We start from the raw sequence: 18,425 nt of genomic DNA on the forward strand, positions 1-18,425 counted from the left end.
TGCAATTGTCCTGGGTCGGTGCGTCATTCCCTTTGGCATGGGCGCTTAGCTGTCAATTCGAACGTTTTTCGGGGTTTGGTGGTCTTACCTCCACCTCTTCTATCTGTATTCTCTTTTCTTGTTCAGCTTGTTGATAGTGGTTTCTTTGTTGATAATTTGTCGGTCTATTGGTTCTCCAGTACCCGTTCCGGTTGTCGTTATAACCTCTGTCATAGTTGTTGCCGTTCATGGGTGAATTACAGTTATTGCCATATTCCTTCTAAATCCATAACTGGTTCTTTGTTGAAATCTATTGTCGTCACTTGGTGCGAAGTTATCATATGGTTCGTAATTATTGTTTCTTCGTACTGTGTCTTGTGGATTCCACTGCTTTTTGTTTTCGTTTTCACGTGCGCTTCGTCTTTTTCTTGCGTCATCTTCCGAAAATATGAACTCTAGTTCCCTTAGAATACCTTTAAATGCTTCGACGTCATTGCCTCCGCGATCGACTAATAACTGCTGGTATTTCAATGGTAGCTTCATCGCGCATAATTTAATCAACTCTCCGTCACTGTATGGTACATCTAAGCATTGATGTTTGTTTGCCATTACTTCGAAAAATTTCACGGGACTCTTCTCTCCTGAATTTTCAAAATATGGGTTCTGTAATAATTCGTACTTCACTCTGTTCTGTGCTTCGCTGGACCAATATCGTGAGAGAAACTTCTCTCTGAAATCTTCGTACGATCGGCATGTCGCTGCAACATTCTGCATGGTTTCTGCGACTGTTCCTGACATGTGTGCACATATAAAGTCTAATTTGTGTGCTAGTGTCCAGTGTTCTGGTAATCCTACTCGGAATTGATCAATAAAAGTTCGTGGATGTAATGAGTTTCCTTCTCGAAAGTGTTGAAATTTTCTGACTGTGAGGAAATGATCGTTGTCGTACTTCGTCATAGTTCCATATGAAATTCGCGATTCTTCGTCACTTTTGTTTCTGATCATCTCTCCCGTCGTTCTTTCCGGTTGTGGTAGATCCATTGGATATTGTCCACTGTAACTTTCGCCTACCCTTGCGTACTATCGTTGGAGTGGTACGCAATAATTTTCTTCCATCGGTTGTGAACGTGTAGCTGAATGCATTGCACTGTACTCTTCGCGACCTGGCTTTCCATTGTCACGTATTGGTTCGGTATCTTGTCTGGCTAACCTTGCTGCTTCATTGCACGATCTAAATTGTCTTGAAACATACATTTCTGGTTCTGCATGTGTTTGTGGTGCCGTTTGTTCATCAAGAATTTCGAAACGTGTGTGTTGCTATGCAGGCTGTCTGATTTCACGTATGTTACTTTCCGCCTGTGATTGGAATCGCAAATGCATGATATCTTCGTTAATTGCTTGTTTTTCCGGTGCTGTTACAGATACGGATATGGTTGCAGACTCAGTGCTTGTTCGATCCTGTTCACTACGCTCTTCAATGGTTTGCAACAACTCTGTTCGCAATTTCTGAAATTGTCGCTTCGTTTGCGCTTCTATTTTGACTATGCAATTATCATATCTTTTCAGCGCTGCTTTTGTGATACGTTTGTGTAACACACTGTTTTCAACAATTTCAAGCGCTGTACCTGCTGCTTGTCTAGTAATTTCGTTTATCTATTTCTCTAGTTTCTTGAGTTCTCCCTGGGTGTTGTTGCGTAATGTTTTTATCTCGTCCTGAATGTCATTACGCAATATTCGTACGTCCACTTGTACCTTGTCAATGTCTGTTCTCAATTGATTGTGACCTGTTATTAAGTTTCCTATCACTTCTCGAGATTCTTTTGCCTCGTCTTCAATATGACTTACGTGTAACTGAATTATTTTGTTTTGTTCTTTAATCTCACGCATTTGACTCGTGGTTTCTGCATTCTGAATTTGAATTTGGTTCGCTGTCTTTATTTTGCCTTGTCATGGTTTCCGTGATTTGTTGTAATAATTCTGCCAGATTGGTGGGTCCTATTGAGTTTTCCTCCGATGTCCTACGCTCTGTGTTTTCGCCCAAGTGTTGGTTTGCAACCGATTGCATTGAACTGTGCTGTGACACGTTTCTGCTCGAATTCCTTGTACTCTGTGGTGAGGGAGCTCTGATTCCTTGTACTATGGGTTCTACGTATTCAAGACGCAATTTAGAATCCTCATCTGCTGTCTCTCTACTTTCCTGCTCCTCTGTCGTATGCTGACTTACATTTTCTATGCCTTGACGTACATTGTCCTCGTTATGGTGCGTTATATGTCCTATTTCTCGCGATACTGCATCGTCTGTTGTACTGTCCTCTATTCTCTGTCAATTTTCATGCTGGATCTCTACCTCAATTTGGTCAAGGTCTCGATCTGCCATTGCTAATCTTTTCGAATCCCTTATTTTCTGTTTTAAAAGCAATTCACGCGCCCTACTTCGAGTCAACATGCGCTCATACGATCTCACGCGTTTCATAAACTTTTTGTTCACACGACTTGACAATCAATTCACTTACTTGTTGGGTCAGAACCAACTTGTCAACGATGTGCGCTTGCATTGGAGAGAAAACTTAATTCTAACAATATTAAAATTCATAACTTAATTATGCTATTTTCTCTGCTAGAATGTCTCACTTTCTATTGAATACTCTCTTACTATCTATCGCTGCAGCTACTATTTTCAACTATTTATGCCTTTCAAAAAAAATTTTTTTATTACGAAAATTTCTTTAACAGGATGTTTTTCTGACCTAGTTAGGCGTGTGGTCGACCTTCAATCATAGTATTTTACCATCCTGGCAGGGTCGCCATTCTCTAACATTCTGCATGGTGTCTGTTCTATTTCGTGTCTCCCTAACACTTTCGTGCAACGACGTTCTGAGCGTGTTTTTTAGGGAATTGACTAGTTTGAACCTGGGACCTGTTGCTGGTAAGGAGACGCCAGACCACACATGACATGTAGAGTTCAGAAGAGTACAGTGAGACTAGCGATGATATAAACGAATACTTAATGATTTCAGCGTCAGCTCCACTGCACTCCCTGTAAAAGAATCTTAATACTAACTAAATTTAGTGGAAGGGGTTCAAGGCTTTCCTATTTTTAGTTAGCTGGTAAAATAACGTCGAAAAAGCAGTTAAGTTTACCATTGGAAATTTTATTCTACTCACAAAACATTGTTTATAAATTGCACTATTGATAAAAGGAAACGTTTTAATACAGGATGATAAAAACCAACTGCGTTCAACAAAAATGTGAAAGAATATTCCCTGAATGGGTTTCCAAGTTCTACAATGGATCCAAGGATGACCTATGCCATATCACATCTATAATCTAGGTTTAAATTAAGTTTCACAAAAGAGAAAACTATCAAAATGGTCTACAGCGACCCTCAATTACCTTTAATTATTTATCTAACTTGTCGTAAATTACAGTGGCTGATGTGGCTTCTCAATTATTATATAACAGAAAAATCATCGCGTTTCAGATTTTAACTTACGCAGCAAATGTGAATACCATGAGCTTTAATTGACGATCGACACTAGTATTAGGCAAAAAGGGGGTGTAACAGATGATACTTCTGCAGTTATGAGTGAAGCTTTATGCGCTGTTATGCGGCATCGCGTGCGTTCATTACCTTGTCGTTGGTTAGGCAGTGTCAGGGGGCGTCGGGCGACGCAGCTCTATCCAGCTCGCCGTCTCGGAACCAGCTCCTCCCTAACTTCTCGTTACTACAATTTACCGAAGATGGTTTAAAAAAAACTATCTGGCTGTGTTTTCATCTGACCAATCAGGGTCTCAATGTTAACCTTAAGCTCCGCCTACAAGAATTCTGTCCATCCAATGAGGAACGTTATACTTTTCGTGGTGGGGCAATGTTTTTAAAGTTTGCAACGTAACAGAGACGCGAAAAAGTCTCACGCTAAAACTTGCAGCTGGTGTGGCCCTTTTAGTGTTATCGTAAGATCTATACTCTTCTTCTGGAGGGCTCTATCTTTTAACATGGGCTGGGGGGTGGTCCTGTCGCTTACTTTTCGTGGTGGGGCAATGTTTTTATCGTTTGCAACGTAACAGAGACGCGAAAAAGTTTCACGCTAAAACTTGCGGCTGGTGTGGCCCTTTTAGTGTTATCGTAAGATCTATACTGTTCTTCTGGAGGGCTCTAGCTTTTAACATGGGCTGGGGGGTGGTCCTGTCGGTTAGCTGGCGACGTGGGTGTCCGTCCCTTATCGTAGGGCCTTCTAGCTTAACACGGTTCTGCTCTCGGCTTCTGTTCTCGTTTCTCCCCTCGGAACTGCGTCTGTCTCATGGTGGGAAGGTATGACATGCATTTAGGCATTCTTGTGTTAGTCTGTGGTATTCCATTTGCTCACTCGTTACTCGTATTACTTTGGTTAATGTCACGATTTATTCGGAGCTATGTGACATACTACTGGATTTGCTTATTATGTCAGGGTTTACATGAAAGGTGTTGGATTTGCCTGACACCTTACAACATGTGGGCTAGATAAGGACCAAACCGTCCAGGGCCACCTCTAATATTGGCAGCTGTTATGTGCCCTGTCGATTTGTTGCTCAGCCCCATAGTCACCTCGATAAATATCGGTAGAAGTCGATAGTTTTCGTAATTGCAGCTGCTGCCTACGACAGCAATATAACGTTTTTTGTGTTACGCAAGCCATAATTTCTCTGATATATTGCACCACATTATGATTTCTCCTAATCAATGTGGCAAGTCCTTCAACAACGTATTTTTTTATTTCGAATATCACTGTAAATTTTTGTTTAAAAGTCGCAGACATCGGAACAGCTACCGCTACTGACAATATCAGAATCTAATTAGTTACTATCAGTGTTATAACAGGTTTAATTTAACTACATTGCTCGAAATAAACACCACATTTGAATATGAACGTCTTTATGCACTGAACTGACAAAAGTCGTAGGATAGCGATATGGATATGTACAGATGGCGGTAGTATCGTGTACACATGGCATAAAAGGGCAGCGCATTGGCGGAGCTGTCATTTGTTCTCAACTGATTCACGTGAAAAGGTTTCCGACGTGATTATGGCCACACAACGCGAATTAACAGACTTTGAACGTGGAATGGTAATTGGAGGTAGACGCATGGGACATTCCATTTCGGAAATCGTTATGAAATTCAGTATTCCTAGATCCACAGTGCCAAGAGTGTGCCGAGAATTTCAAATTTCTGCCATTACCTCTGACAGCGGACAATGGAATGGCCGATGGCCTTCACTTAACGACCGAGAGCAGTGGAGTTTGATTGTCACTGCTAATAGAGAAGGAACACTGCATGAAATTAACAGTAGAAATCAGAGTGGGACGTACGACGAATGGGGCCGCAAGGACTGGGCACCAAAATCTGGCGTTAGTGGGCTATGGCAGCAGACGACCGACGCGAGGGCCTTTACTAACAGCACGAAATCGCCTGCAGCGCCTTTCGTGACTCGTGACCACATCGGCTGGACCCTAGACGACTGGGAAACCGCAGCCTGGTCAGACGAGTCCCGATTTGTATTGGTAAGAGCTTATGGTAGAGTTCGAGAGTGGCGCAGACCCAACGAAGCCACGGACCCAGATTGTCAACAAGACTCTGTGCGAGCTGGTGGTGGCTCCACAATGGTGTGGGCTGCGCTTTCGTGGAACAGACTGGGTCCTCGGCTGTCTTTGGCTACTTGGGGAACATTTGCAGCTAGTCATGGACTTCATATTTATGGATGACAATGCGCCACCTCACCAGGTCACAATTGTTCGCAATTGCTTCGAAGCGAATGATTTGGTGACGTAGATCGTCCGACGTGATTCCCATAGAACATACGTGAGACATAATCGAGAGGTTAGTTCGCGCACACAGTACTTCACCGGCAACACTTTTGCAAGTGTGGGTGGCTGTAGAGACAGCATGGCTGAATACATCTGCAAGGGACTTCCAATGACTTGTCGAGTCCATGCCACGTTGAGTTGCTGCACTACGCAGGGGAAAAGAAGATCCGATACTCTATTAGGAGGTTTCCCAGGACTATTGTGACCACTGTGTATATGCCTGCTAGCTCCGCAGATTATGAATAAACTGAAAGAATAGGTAATGAGATAAAATATAGCTCCTTAATGGTGACGAAGAATCAGTTGGCATGGGGGACTGGAATTCAACATTGGGAGAAGAAAAAATAGTAGAAGGACATGGACTACGGGAATGGACTGACGGGGGAAGACGCCTGGTGGAATTTCACACAGATCGTAATTTGGCATACTGTCAATGGGAAATACACTGAAGGTCCTCTTAATTCCCGATTTAAGCGCTACGTACCAACTTTATACTATTACGTAGAGTCACTTTAGCCTTCATATCCAACAGTCAGCTCGTAGATGCTATATGATACATTACGAGCGACTCCCCGACTACTGTTGTCGAGTTGCTGCATAACGCGCTGAAATATGCATCGTTGTCTATGGAAGTTAGTTTGATTTGTAATTACCTTGCCAGTTTTTTACTATATCTGTTTTCTTTGTTTTTAAACAGACCGCCTGATATGGCTGGATAATAAGTAAATACAGAACTATATTAATTAAAAGAACACAGTTTAAATATTGCAGGCAATTGGTTTAAGAGACATGAAAGAAGTTTGTGTATGTGGAACAGATACGGAGACACCAGAGTGTTTCAGTCTGACTGTGTAATGGTAAGACAAAGATTCCTAAGCCAGATAATATGTTGCAAGGCATTTCCAGCAGTGAATGTAGACTCTGGCCATAATGTATTAATTATGATGTCCAGATTAAAAACTGAAAAAAATGTGGAAGGGTAGGAAACTACGAAATTTAAAGAACAGAAGTTCTCAGAACAGAATGAGATTTTCACTCTGCAGTGGAGTGTGCGCTGATATGAAACTTCCTGGCAGATTAAAACTGTGTGCCGGACCGAGACTCGAACTCGGGACCTTTGCCTTTCGCGGGCAAGTGCTCTACCATCTTTTTTTTTTTCTCATTTTGTTCGTTGTATCTGCTCGGGGCAGACGTCGCAAGACACCCATTTTTAGTTCGTCGTTGATCCATCAACTCAGTTTTTTTATTACAGAGGTCAGCTAACGCTCTGACCGTACCGGCACCATCTGAGCTACCCAAGCACGACTCACGCGGCGTCCTCACAGCTTTACTTCTGCCAGTACCTCGTCTCCTAACTTCCAAACTTTGCCAAAAGGCAAAGATCGAGTTCGAGTCTCGGTCCGGCACGCAGTTTTAATCTGCCAGAAAGTTTCAGACGTTCTGAGAGTTTCACAGGTCACATTACGTAACGATTGACTGGAACAAAGGAAAAAATGCAACAGAAGAAGAATGAGCAGTGTCGGAAGTAGGGGATCAAATAGGCGAAATGACAACGCCCAGTAGAACTCCTACGATAACACACACATGCGATGCTGAATTTATTTTCTGAATAGTCTTGATCCCTTTTTAATTATCTTATTTATGACTTAGTTTTAGCTACTGACATTATTACATCAAAATTCAGAGCTTGTAAAACAGTGTTCAGTGTTATTCGGTAAAACCTCTCCTTAAATGTTGGTTACTGATTGACACTGAACATTTTTCCTCAAGTTCTAAGTTTCCACCTGATTACGGCAGTGGTTTAAATGACGCTATGAAACGTCCCCTTAGAAAAATTATAAATGCTGTGCTTATAAACCCCTTACGTTATTTGATTTTCAAACAGCTGAGCAGAACTGAACGTACTCAGACATTTCGTTCTTTACCTATTCTGATCAACACTAAACTGACACACAATATTTTTAGCGCAACGCAGTCTGACTTTCGATATCCCTACAAAAGAATGGCCCTGACTAACATTAACCTATACCTTTCACAAATCACTTACCTCACAATAATCTTCGCTACTCGCACTACTGCAATACAGCGAGCGCCACTACCGCCAGCTAAATAAAAGATTCAAACTACTGAAGGCACTAACTGCTGATAGGCATAGTTAGCAAATGAAAGATTTTGATAGAGAACAAACAATGTCTTTACCTTAATAATGTTCAAAAGTCATAATATATATAGCAGTTCATGGCATCCAGTCTTACAAATGTACTGTCTCTGATGGACACAATTCCAGATCATCCGCTCTCAAAACTCCGCCATTTCTATCCCCACATCCACCACTGCTGGCGGCTCACCTCCAATTGCGCAACGCTACGCGCTGTTAACAGCCAACAGCCCAACACTATAATAGCGAATATTACAACAATGCTATCCAGCCACAGAATGCACTCAGACCAGCCAGTGATTTTCATACAGAGCGCTACGTGGCATTACCAATATAAAAACCTAAACAGCCTACTTACAGCTATAAATAAATTAATATATTAAGCGATCTAGGCGACTTTATTCTCAAAATATCCACAACTAGCTTACGCCCTCTGCTTCGCTAGCGTAGACCGTATGGCCTGCAGAGATATTTTTTTTTTGTTTCTGTTTGATCGAATTTTCAAGCTGTTCACAAATCGCAACACCTTCTAAGCTTCTCACGCTAATTAAGGCCATATAACCATATCTTTTCCAAATGTATTTCTGATCAAAAAACGATTCTGGTAGCTGCAGTACGAAGTTTTTTTTAATCATGCCTTTTGCTTTCTTGTGGAGATATTTCCATACCAACTTTCATTCCCAAACAAATATTTCTTTATATCTAACCGAAAAGTGAAATACCAGTTTCATAAGTTAATCGTTAGAAGTTTTTAATGTAACGAAATATTGCCTTAAAGCTTTTCATCCCCTATTGCACTCCCTAAGGGGTTGAATTTACAGGAACACTGAAACATTTTTTTAGACGAAAAATCAAACGCCAGTTGTCACACATATAGCCTTAAAATCCTTCAGTAGTTATTTAATAATTATTTATTTTCAAAAAACTTTCACCCATTACCTTACTCCCTTAGTGGTTGAATGTCCAAGAATGCGGAAACACGAATTTTTTATTTTCTGACTGAAAAACCAGTTTTCGTAGTTCTAGCTTCAAAATTCCCTTAAGAGCGACATACTTTCAAATAGCCTTTCATCCCCTACTTACCCACTTAGGAGTGGAATTTCGGACAATCCCTTCTTGAACGACGCCTAGAGTATACGATCCACATCCTCTCCAAACTTTAAGTTTCCATCCCAGCGGTTTGGGCTGGGTGTTGATCAGTCAGTGAATCAATCTGATCCTATATCACCCCCTTAGTGGTTGAATTTCCAAAAAGAATGAAACACATATTTTTTCACCTCTAACCGAGAAGTCAAACACCAGTTTTCAAATACTTAGTTTTAAAAATGTTTTCGCAATGAAATATTTTCATAAAACGTTTCGCCCCCTATTTCACCCCATAGGGATTGAATTTCCAAAAACAGTGAAACACTTATTTTTGTTTCTAACTGAAAAGCCAAATTTAAATTTTCAAAGATTTAGATCCAACAATGCTTTCAGAATAAAATATTTTCATAAAAAATCTTATGCCCTGTAATTTCCAAAAACACTGAAACATGTATATTTTTATTTGTAACCTAGAAGTAGAATACCAATATTCATAGATGTAGCTTTAAAAATAGTTTAGAGGTCTTTAATAATGATATATTTTCAAGAACAGCTTTGATCCAGTATTTCACCTTCATAGGGCTAAATTTCCAAAAATGGTGAAAGACGTATTTCTTCATTTGTGACCGAGAAATCAAACATAAATTTTCGTTGGTCTAGCTTCAAATTAGCCTTAATAGCGACATTTTTCAAAAAAAACTTCATCTCGTATTTCTTACGATTGGAATTTCTAAAATTCCTTTCTTAAACGACGTGTATAGCGTAAGATCCACACCTTCTCCAAGTCTCGAGTTCCCGTCCTTGGCGGTTTGGGCTGTGCGATCATGAGGCATTCAGTCAGTCAATCAGTGAGGTTATTGCCTTCCATATGTAGAGATTATCACAGACTAATTCAGCAAACTTATCTCCTTTATTAATAACAGTGAACTTCATTAGCGAAAGTAGAATATGTGTATAAAATGCAGTAATTGAAGCAAACTAAAGAATGTAAAGACCTCTAACAATTTTTTGGGTACTTATCATGAGGATGTTGTACTGAACCTTACGGAAAATGTACGATCTGCACGTAACAAATGGCATTCACTGGGTCTGAATTCCCTCATCGTAATGGGGGTGCATAGAAAGTGATCCTTCAGCGGATGTCTCTAAGAAAAAAATTTTGGGTGCGTGATAAGGACAAAAGAGTTGTATTCTTTGCAACAGAAATGTAGTAATTTTGAAATTTAGATATAAAATGTCTCCACCAGTTTTGGAACGTCAAAGAGACACAGATATTGTAGGATTTAGTGCATTACTCGTAGTCAGAGAGGAGGAAAGTACTTTTATGAAAGTATACTGAATGTATTTCAGAACTATTAAAACAAGCTGAGATTTTTCTTTTAAAGTTTTCCGTATCACTTTGTCGTTGAAAGAATATTTTCATCCATAGCTGCGCAATAGATTCACAATAGAAACCAATTAAAAATTGAAACCATGATAAGTATGCTGATGGTACGGTGCAATTTACAAGAGTTTTCGTTCGGATTTTTCTGCGGTTATTTTTGAACAATCTCAAAACTCTGCTGAAAACTTGTGTCTTAAGAAATAAAGCGATGGAATTTTAATCACCTGTAGTTAATTCATTAAAGTTCTAGCTGCATTTCTAGTATTCCCTTTTTTTCGCTTAAGTCCTATTTTTAGAGCTGTTTATCCCATGTATACGTTTGTTCATCTCGTCACTCTAGAACCCGTACGGGAATTGTTCTTTACTAACTTGCTCTTCGTTCGAATGTATGTACTGTTTGCTTCATCTCTCTTTTTTCCTGCCCTGTATTTCTCATTTGGCAAATTTAGTGTATGTATCCTTGGCCTGCGCCTACCCCTACAGTTAGACACTTGTGGAAGCTGCATATAAGAGGTGAGAAAACTGAGTTCGATTGAAGTGCGTCCTAGGCAACTCGCTTCCACACATAGAAGGCTCAATTTTGAAATCTGTATATCCAAAATGGTGATCGAATTATTAGTCTGGAACGCACTGCCGAAGGATGTCTCGTGTTACTAAGGCAAAATAAACCTGTCGCCACTTACCTGGAGGAAAGTTCGTGGGTTTCATCTTGACCCAGCTGAGCAGAAGCCAGAGCGCCAGGGAGAATGAAGCCAACACAAACAGCAGCATCTGTACAGACAGCACAATGTATTTAATGTGGACGTTGGAATGTTGTGGTGTAAACGAGACTACACATTACACGAATATATTCTGTCATTTTAACAGTATCCTATAGTTATTGACTATTGAAAGAGGTTACAATTTTAATTCCGTATGGCCCTGAAGTAAAGTAATGCTGTCGTCTAGTGAGGAATGCAGTAACTTGACTAAATCTAGGTGTTTTTTGTATTATTATTTCTTTCCTGCGTCCCGGAGGGGTAAGCGTGGACTGGAATCGAAACGATAGTAATCCACTCTTTAGCCAAGAGAGTTTAAGGTGAGTATAAATGGGCATTTTATTGAACAATTTTAATTCTTCTATTCAGAAATATTATTTCAAATTTGATGATTAATTTTACGTATGAGTTATTCAATTTGATTGGCTACAAGTATATTTAATGTAATTTAATTAGTTGTGTAGCACATTTTTAGAATTTCATAAACCATTGCTCGGCGAAAAATTAATATCTCATGAACCATAAGGTCTAGATATGTGTGGTGTGATTTAAATTCTAATGGATATCTTATTGCATAACTTAGCAGGCCCGGCATAACAGTTGTGATCCTTTTTTAAGCTGTTCGTGCGGTGTTCTTGGTTTAACGGAGAAGCATGGCTGTTGCAGACACTGTTGTCTGACGGTGCGACTACTAGCAGGAGCCTGCTAGACAATATCATCAATCAGCTGCCAGAAAACTATGGTCAAACCATAAGAAGCAACGCAAAAAACCCAGATGGCATGAAAAAGGTTGTGTAGACAATGTTTTCCATAAAGTATCTACAGATGACAAGGCGATCCACAACCTTCATTCAGGCGAGTGGCGTAAATATAAAAAGACCTGAATCTGGTGTAACTTTAGATAAGTTTGAACAAGAACTATTTACCTGAGGCTACTAGAGTGTACAGAGACTTGACAAATTCAGATCTACTGAAACGTCTGGCAGTGAAGACACAAAATATGAAATAGTCATTCAACAATGTAGTTTGGAATAAGAGTACCTAATAATGAATTTGTAGGGTTCCACATAATTCGGTTCGGTATGTATGATGCTGTAATCATATTTAATGATGGCAATACTGCTAGACTGAAAATTTTAGAGTGGAGTTGGGAGTGAAGACGGGTTGAAACACGCGGGCCATACGGGCGGAACTGCGCGATGAACGAATTGACAAAGTCGAGCTACAAGCCCAAAAAGTATCCAAGGAGGCAAGATCGTTGGGGAGGAGGAACTGGATGCAGTGATGAAACGTACAAGATGACGACAACTACAGTGCTGCCACGTCTTAACTGTTGTTTCTACTAAAATGTGTGATTTAATTTAAATTACTTTGTAACTGCAATTTCTGAAAAACAAAATTTTCGCAAAGAAATTACCTATTTCCACAGGAACTATAGTAGATAGTTTCATGATTTTTTTACAGTTTATTTATAATACTCTTGTGATATTACACTTCTAGAAAGGTAGAGGTTGAGCGTATATTCCCAGTAAGATGCACAAAAATGTAAGGAAGAAATGAAACAAAAAGAGATACAAAAGAAAAAAATTCTATGCTAACGCCTAGAATATAAACTAGGTGTAGAAGTATGAAACCGGAATTTGGTTGCAATAATTAGACGTCTGTTGTCTGAAACTGATAAACAATATTTTATTAAAAATAATCTGCATTGCTATTTATACGTTTCTCCCACATCTCTGGCAGGTTATGAATGCCACGTCTAAAAACAGCTCTTCTTTTGAAGCGAACCTGTCAGCGAGTAATTTCCTTACATTTTCATACGAATTGAAGCGTTGTTCAGCGGGAGTGTGTTCCAGTGATATAAACAGACGATAATCTGACGGAGTCAAGTCTGGAGAACACACCGCATGCCCTAGTATTTCCCAGCTGAACGCCTCAATAGTTTCCCTGACCCGTTTTGCAGTGTTTGTTGGGGCGCTATCATGGAGCAATATCACTTTGTGCTGTCTTTCCCATATTCCAGTCGTTTGTCATGTAATATTCGATGTAAATCGATCATTTGCTGTTGGTAGCGATGAATGTTAACGGTTTCACCAGGTTTTAGCAGTTCATAATGGATGACAACCTTCTGATGCCACCGAACGCAGAGCATTGTCTTCTTTCCAAAGCGGTTTGGTCTTGCAGTGGATGTCGATGGTTTGCCCCGATTCACCCATGATTAACTACGGTTACGATTCTCAAATCTATCCATTTTTCATCACCCGTCACTATTCGATAGAGAAACGACTTTCTTTTGTATCTGGCGAGCAGCATTGCACAAGTGGTCTTTCGATTTGCTTGCTGTCTTTCATTCAGTACATGCGGAACCCACTTTCCCATTTTCTGCACCTTTTCCACAGCTTTCAACCGAAGAGAAAGGGCCTTCTGCGTCACATTCAATCGTTCCGCGAGTTCCTGCTGAGTTTGAGTACCATCTACATCCAATAAAGTCTTCGAAATTTTCCAGTATTTTACCCGCACTCGTCGTTTCTCACGTCAAAATCACCACTTTCGAATTTTTTTAACCACTCGAGACTCAGGTTCGCCGAAAGTTTCAGCAAGCACTCGATGCGATTCTGCAGCAGGTTTCGTCAAATGATAACAGAAAACCAATACTGTCCGCAAATCGTAGTTCGTAGGCACAAATTCGACATGTGTACTGGTTTGAAACATATACTTGGGTTACTGTGTGTTGACATCCGTCGTCAGCCGTGACAGAAAGCAGAAGCGGTCTCACGGCTACACTGACGGCTAGCACAATCTATAGGGAAATTCCGGTTTCATACTTCTACCTGAGTCGAAAGAAGGTCCCCGGAGTAGACAACATTCCATTAGAACTTCTGACGGCCTTGGGAGAGCCAGTCCTGGCAAATTCTATCATCTGGTGAGCAAGATGTATGAAACAGGCGAAATACCCTCAGACTTCAAGAAGAATATAATAATTCCAATCCCAAAGAAAGCAGGTGTTGACAGATGTGAAAATTACCGAACAATCAGTTTAATAAGCCACAGCTGCAAAATACTAACACGAATTCTTTACAGACGAATGGAAAAACTAGTAGAAGCCGACCTCGGGGAAGATCAGTTTGGATTCCGTAGAAATACTGGAACACGTGAGGCAATACTGACCTTACGACTTATCTTAGAAGAAAGATTAAGGAAAGGCAAATCTACGTTTCTAGCATTTGTAGACTTAGAGAAAGCTTTTGACAATGTTGACTGGAATACTCTCTTTCAAATTCTAAAGGTGGCAGGGGTAAAATGCAGGGAGCGAAAGGCTATTTACAATTTGTACAGAAACCAGATGGCAGTTAAAAGAGTCGAGGGACATGAAAGGGAAGCAGTGGTTGGGAAGGGAGTGAGACAGGGTTGTAGCCTCTCCCCGATGTTATTCAATCTGTATATTGAGCAAGCAGTAAAGGAAACAAAAGAAAAATTTGGAGTAGGTATTAAAATCCATGGAGAAGAAATAAAAACTTTGAGGTTCGCCGATGACATTGTAATTCTGTCAGAGACAGCAAAGGACTTGGAAGAGCAGTTGAACGGAATGGATGGTGCCTTGAAGGGAGGATATAAGATGAACATCAACAAAAGCAAAACGAGGATAATGGAATGTAGTCGAATTAAGTCGGGTGAGGTTGAGGGTATTAGATTAGGAAATGAGACACTTAAAGTAGTAAAGGAGTTTTGCTATTTGGGGAGCAAAATAACTGATGATGGTCGAAGTAGAGAGGATATAAAATGTAGACTGGCAATGATAAGGAAAACGTTTCTGAAGAAGAGAAATTTGTTAACATCGAGTATAGATTTAAGTGTCAGGAAGTCATTTGTATGGAGTGTAGCCGTGTATGGAAGTGAAACATGGACGGTAAATAGTTTGGACAATCCCCTATTCAGTCACTCGTTGACCACGATGGCACCGAAACAGAGGACGACCGAAGAAAGGCAGAAATACTGAATTCAGTGTTCCGAAACTGTTTCACTGCGGAAAATCGTAACACGGTCCCTGACTTCAGCCGTCGCACGGACGCCAAAATGGAAAATATTGAAATAAACGATATCGGAATTGAAAAACAACTGCTATCACTTAGTAGCGGAAAAGCATCCGGACCAGACGAGATACCCTTAAGATTCTACAGTGATTATGCTAAAGAACTTGCCCCCTTTCTATCAGCAATTTATCGTAGATCGCTGGAAGAACGTAAAGTACCTAGCGACTGGAAGAAAGCGCAGGTCGTTCCCATTTTCAAGAAGGGTCATAAATCAGATGCGAATAATTATAGGCCTATTTCGCTTACGTCAATCTGTTGTAGAATAATGGAACATGTTTTGTGTTCTCGTATTATGACGTTCTTAGATAATACAAATCTCCTTCATCATAACCAACATGGATTCCGCAAACAGAGATCATGTGAAACTCAGCTCGCCCTATTTGCCCAAGAAATTCACAGTGCCGTAGACACTGGCGAGCAGATTGATGCCGTATTCCTGGACTTCAGGAAGGCATTTGATACGGTTCCGCACTTACGTTTAGTGAAAAAAATACGAGCTTACGGAATATCGGACCAGGTTTGTGATTGGATTCAGGATTTCCTAGTAGAAAGAACACAACATGTCATTCTTAACGGTTCAAAATCTGCAGATGTAGAGGTAATTTCGGGAGTACCGCAAGGAAGCGTGATAGGACCTTTATTGTTTACAATATACATAAATGACTTAGTTGACAACATCGGTAGCTCCGTGAGGCTATTTGCAGATGACACGGTTGTCTACAAGAAAGTAGCAACATCAGAAGATTCGTGCGTACTCCAGGAAGACCTGCAGAGGAATAATGCATGGTGCGACAGCTGGCAGCTTTCCCTAAACGTAGATAAATGTAATATAATGCGCATACATAGGGGCAGAAATCCATTCCAGTACGATTATGCCATAGGTGGTAAATCATTGGAAGCGGTAACGACCGTAAAATACTTAGGAGTTACTATCCGGAGCGATCTGAAGTGGAATGATCACATAAAATAAATAGTGGGAAAAGCAGGCGCCAGGTTGAGATTCATAGGAAGAATTCTAAGAAAATGTGACTCATCGACGAAAGAAGTAGCTTACAAAACGCTTGTTCGTCCGATTCTTGAGTATTGCTCATCAGTATGGGACCCTTACCAGGTTGGATTAATAGAAGAGATAGACATGATCCAGCGAAAAGCAGCGCGATTCGTCATGGGGACATTTAGTCAGCGCGAGAGCGTTACGGAGATGCTGAACAAGCTCCAGTGGCGGACACTTCAAGAAAGGCGTTACGCAATACGGAGAGGTTTATTATCGAAATTACGAGAGAGCACATTCCGGGAAGAGATGGGCAACATATTACTACCGCCCACATATATCTCGCGTAATGATCACAACGAAAAGATCCGAGAAATTAGAGCAAATACGGAGACTTACAAGCAGTCGTTCTTCCCACGCACAATTCGTGAATGGAACAGGGAAGGGGGGATCAGATAGTGGTACAATAAGTACCCTCCGCCACACACCGTAAGGTGGCTCGCGGAGTATAGATGTAGATGTAGATGAAGAGAATAGAAGCTTTCGAAATGTGGTGCTACAGAAGAATGCTGAAGATTCGATGGGTAGATCACATAACTAATGAGGAAGTATTGAATAGGATTGGGGAGAAGAGAAGTTTGTGGCACAACTTGACCAGAAGAAGGGATCGGTTGATAGGACATGTTCTGAGGCATCAAGGGATCACCAATTTAGTATTGGAGGGCAGCGTGGAGGGTAAAAATCGTAGGGGGAGACGAAGAGATGAATACACTAAGCAGATTCAGAAGGATGTAGGTTGCAGTAGGTACTGGGAGATGAAGAAGCTTGCACAGGATAGAGTAGCATGGAGAGCTGCATCAAACCAGTCTCAGGACTGAAGACCACAACAACAACAACACTTCTACATCTGGTATTACAACCAAACTAGAGGAGTAAGTACACGAAGCACGTATAAGTAACCTTTGAAAGTTTCACTAAGTTGCATGAAGTTGTTCTTGAAAAAATAGGTAATCAACTTAACAAATTTAACATTAGCAGGATGGGTCATTCATACTCTACATCTTAGAAGATGCAGTGGTGGGAAAGTTAGTGTTAATGGATGAGCTGTATAGGGTGTTTCACTATTACAGGTAAAAGCGAAAGAAGCGAATAGAGGACACTCAAACAAGCAAGTAATCCTTACAAACATATGTCCGGAAACCAACAGGTTTTCACGATAGGACGCATGCAGAAGTGCAGTCATACCAAAATTACAACACTACCTAAGGCTGCGTGTATTCCGAAACACCACACGTGCGGTATAAATTACAAAGGGATAACCTGCCTTCGTTTGACTGTATTATCATTCTGGATACCTAAGTACTAGTAAATAGCTATTCGACAACAAGTGTATCGGCCGTTGCTTGTCAGTACTATTGCTTGCCATATCCTCCAATTTGAATCCCTCGGACCTTGTTATTGGGAATATTTTAAAGCTCTGGTGCATTCAAGCCCTGCTGACAACTCTCGATGAACTATGGGAATGCATTGTGGATGGCTGTCAGTGCATTCGGAACACGCCTGGGGTTTTTGAACGAATACAGGCGTCGACGAAGACACGTTTGAAACCTGCTTCACATGGACAATGTCTTGCCCAGTTCTGGAACGTCAAAGGCAACACAAATATTCTTGGATTTATTGCATTACCTCGTAGTTAGAGAGGAGAAAAGTACTTTTATGGAAGTACATTTATTGATTGCTGTTCAGAATGTTAAAAATCACTGAGTTATTTCTTTTAAAGCGAAGTGGACAACTTGTCGTAATGTGTTTGTCCTTAATGTATATCTGCAGTTTGGATCCTCGAGGGCTCTCTTTTAATGTGTTCACGTACTCAGCCGTAATACGTCATATAGGGGAAGCCACTGGCTTGCGGACCAATATCTGTTAGGACTGTCTGCTTATTTCATTATCCTCTGATCTCCCCATTCTTTTATAGCTATAATAGTATGCAGAAGCTTTTTACTAATGACATTTAAAATATCGAGTAGGATAACTTTTGCATAACATTTAAAAAACAGTGCGTTGCAAGAAAGTTAAAACATACACTGAACCGTATTACACTTCACTACCAGATGATGCTAATGACCGTTGTAA

General features: G+C 40.6%; 1 protein-coding gene across 2 annotated transcripts in view; it reads right to left on the reverse strand.

Annotated features, from left to right (window-relative positions):
* The window catches only part of LOC126191288 (methyl farnesoate epoxidase-like), a 184,985-nt gene that overhangs the window by 100,444 nt on the left and 66,116 nt on the right, over positions 1-18,425 (reverse strand). For both annotated transcript variants that reach the window (XM_049932102.1, XM_049932101.1), the window contains exon 2: positions 11,136-11,223. In XM_049932102.1, coding sequence (XP_049788059.1) covers positions 11,136-11,223 — 88 coding nt within the window. The remainder of the gene's footprint in view (positions 1-11,135; positions 11,224-18,425) is intronic.

This window comes from Schistocerca cancellata, chromosome 6 (assembly GCF_023864275.1).
Source record: "Schistocerca cancellata isolate TAMUIC-IGC-003103 chromosome 6, iqSchCanc2.1, whole genome shotgun sequence".
NCBI lineage: Eukaryota > Metazoa > Arthropoda > Insecta > Orthoptera > Acrididae > Schistocerca > Schistocerca cancellata.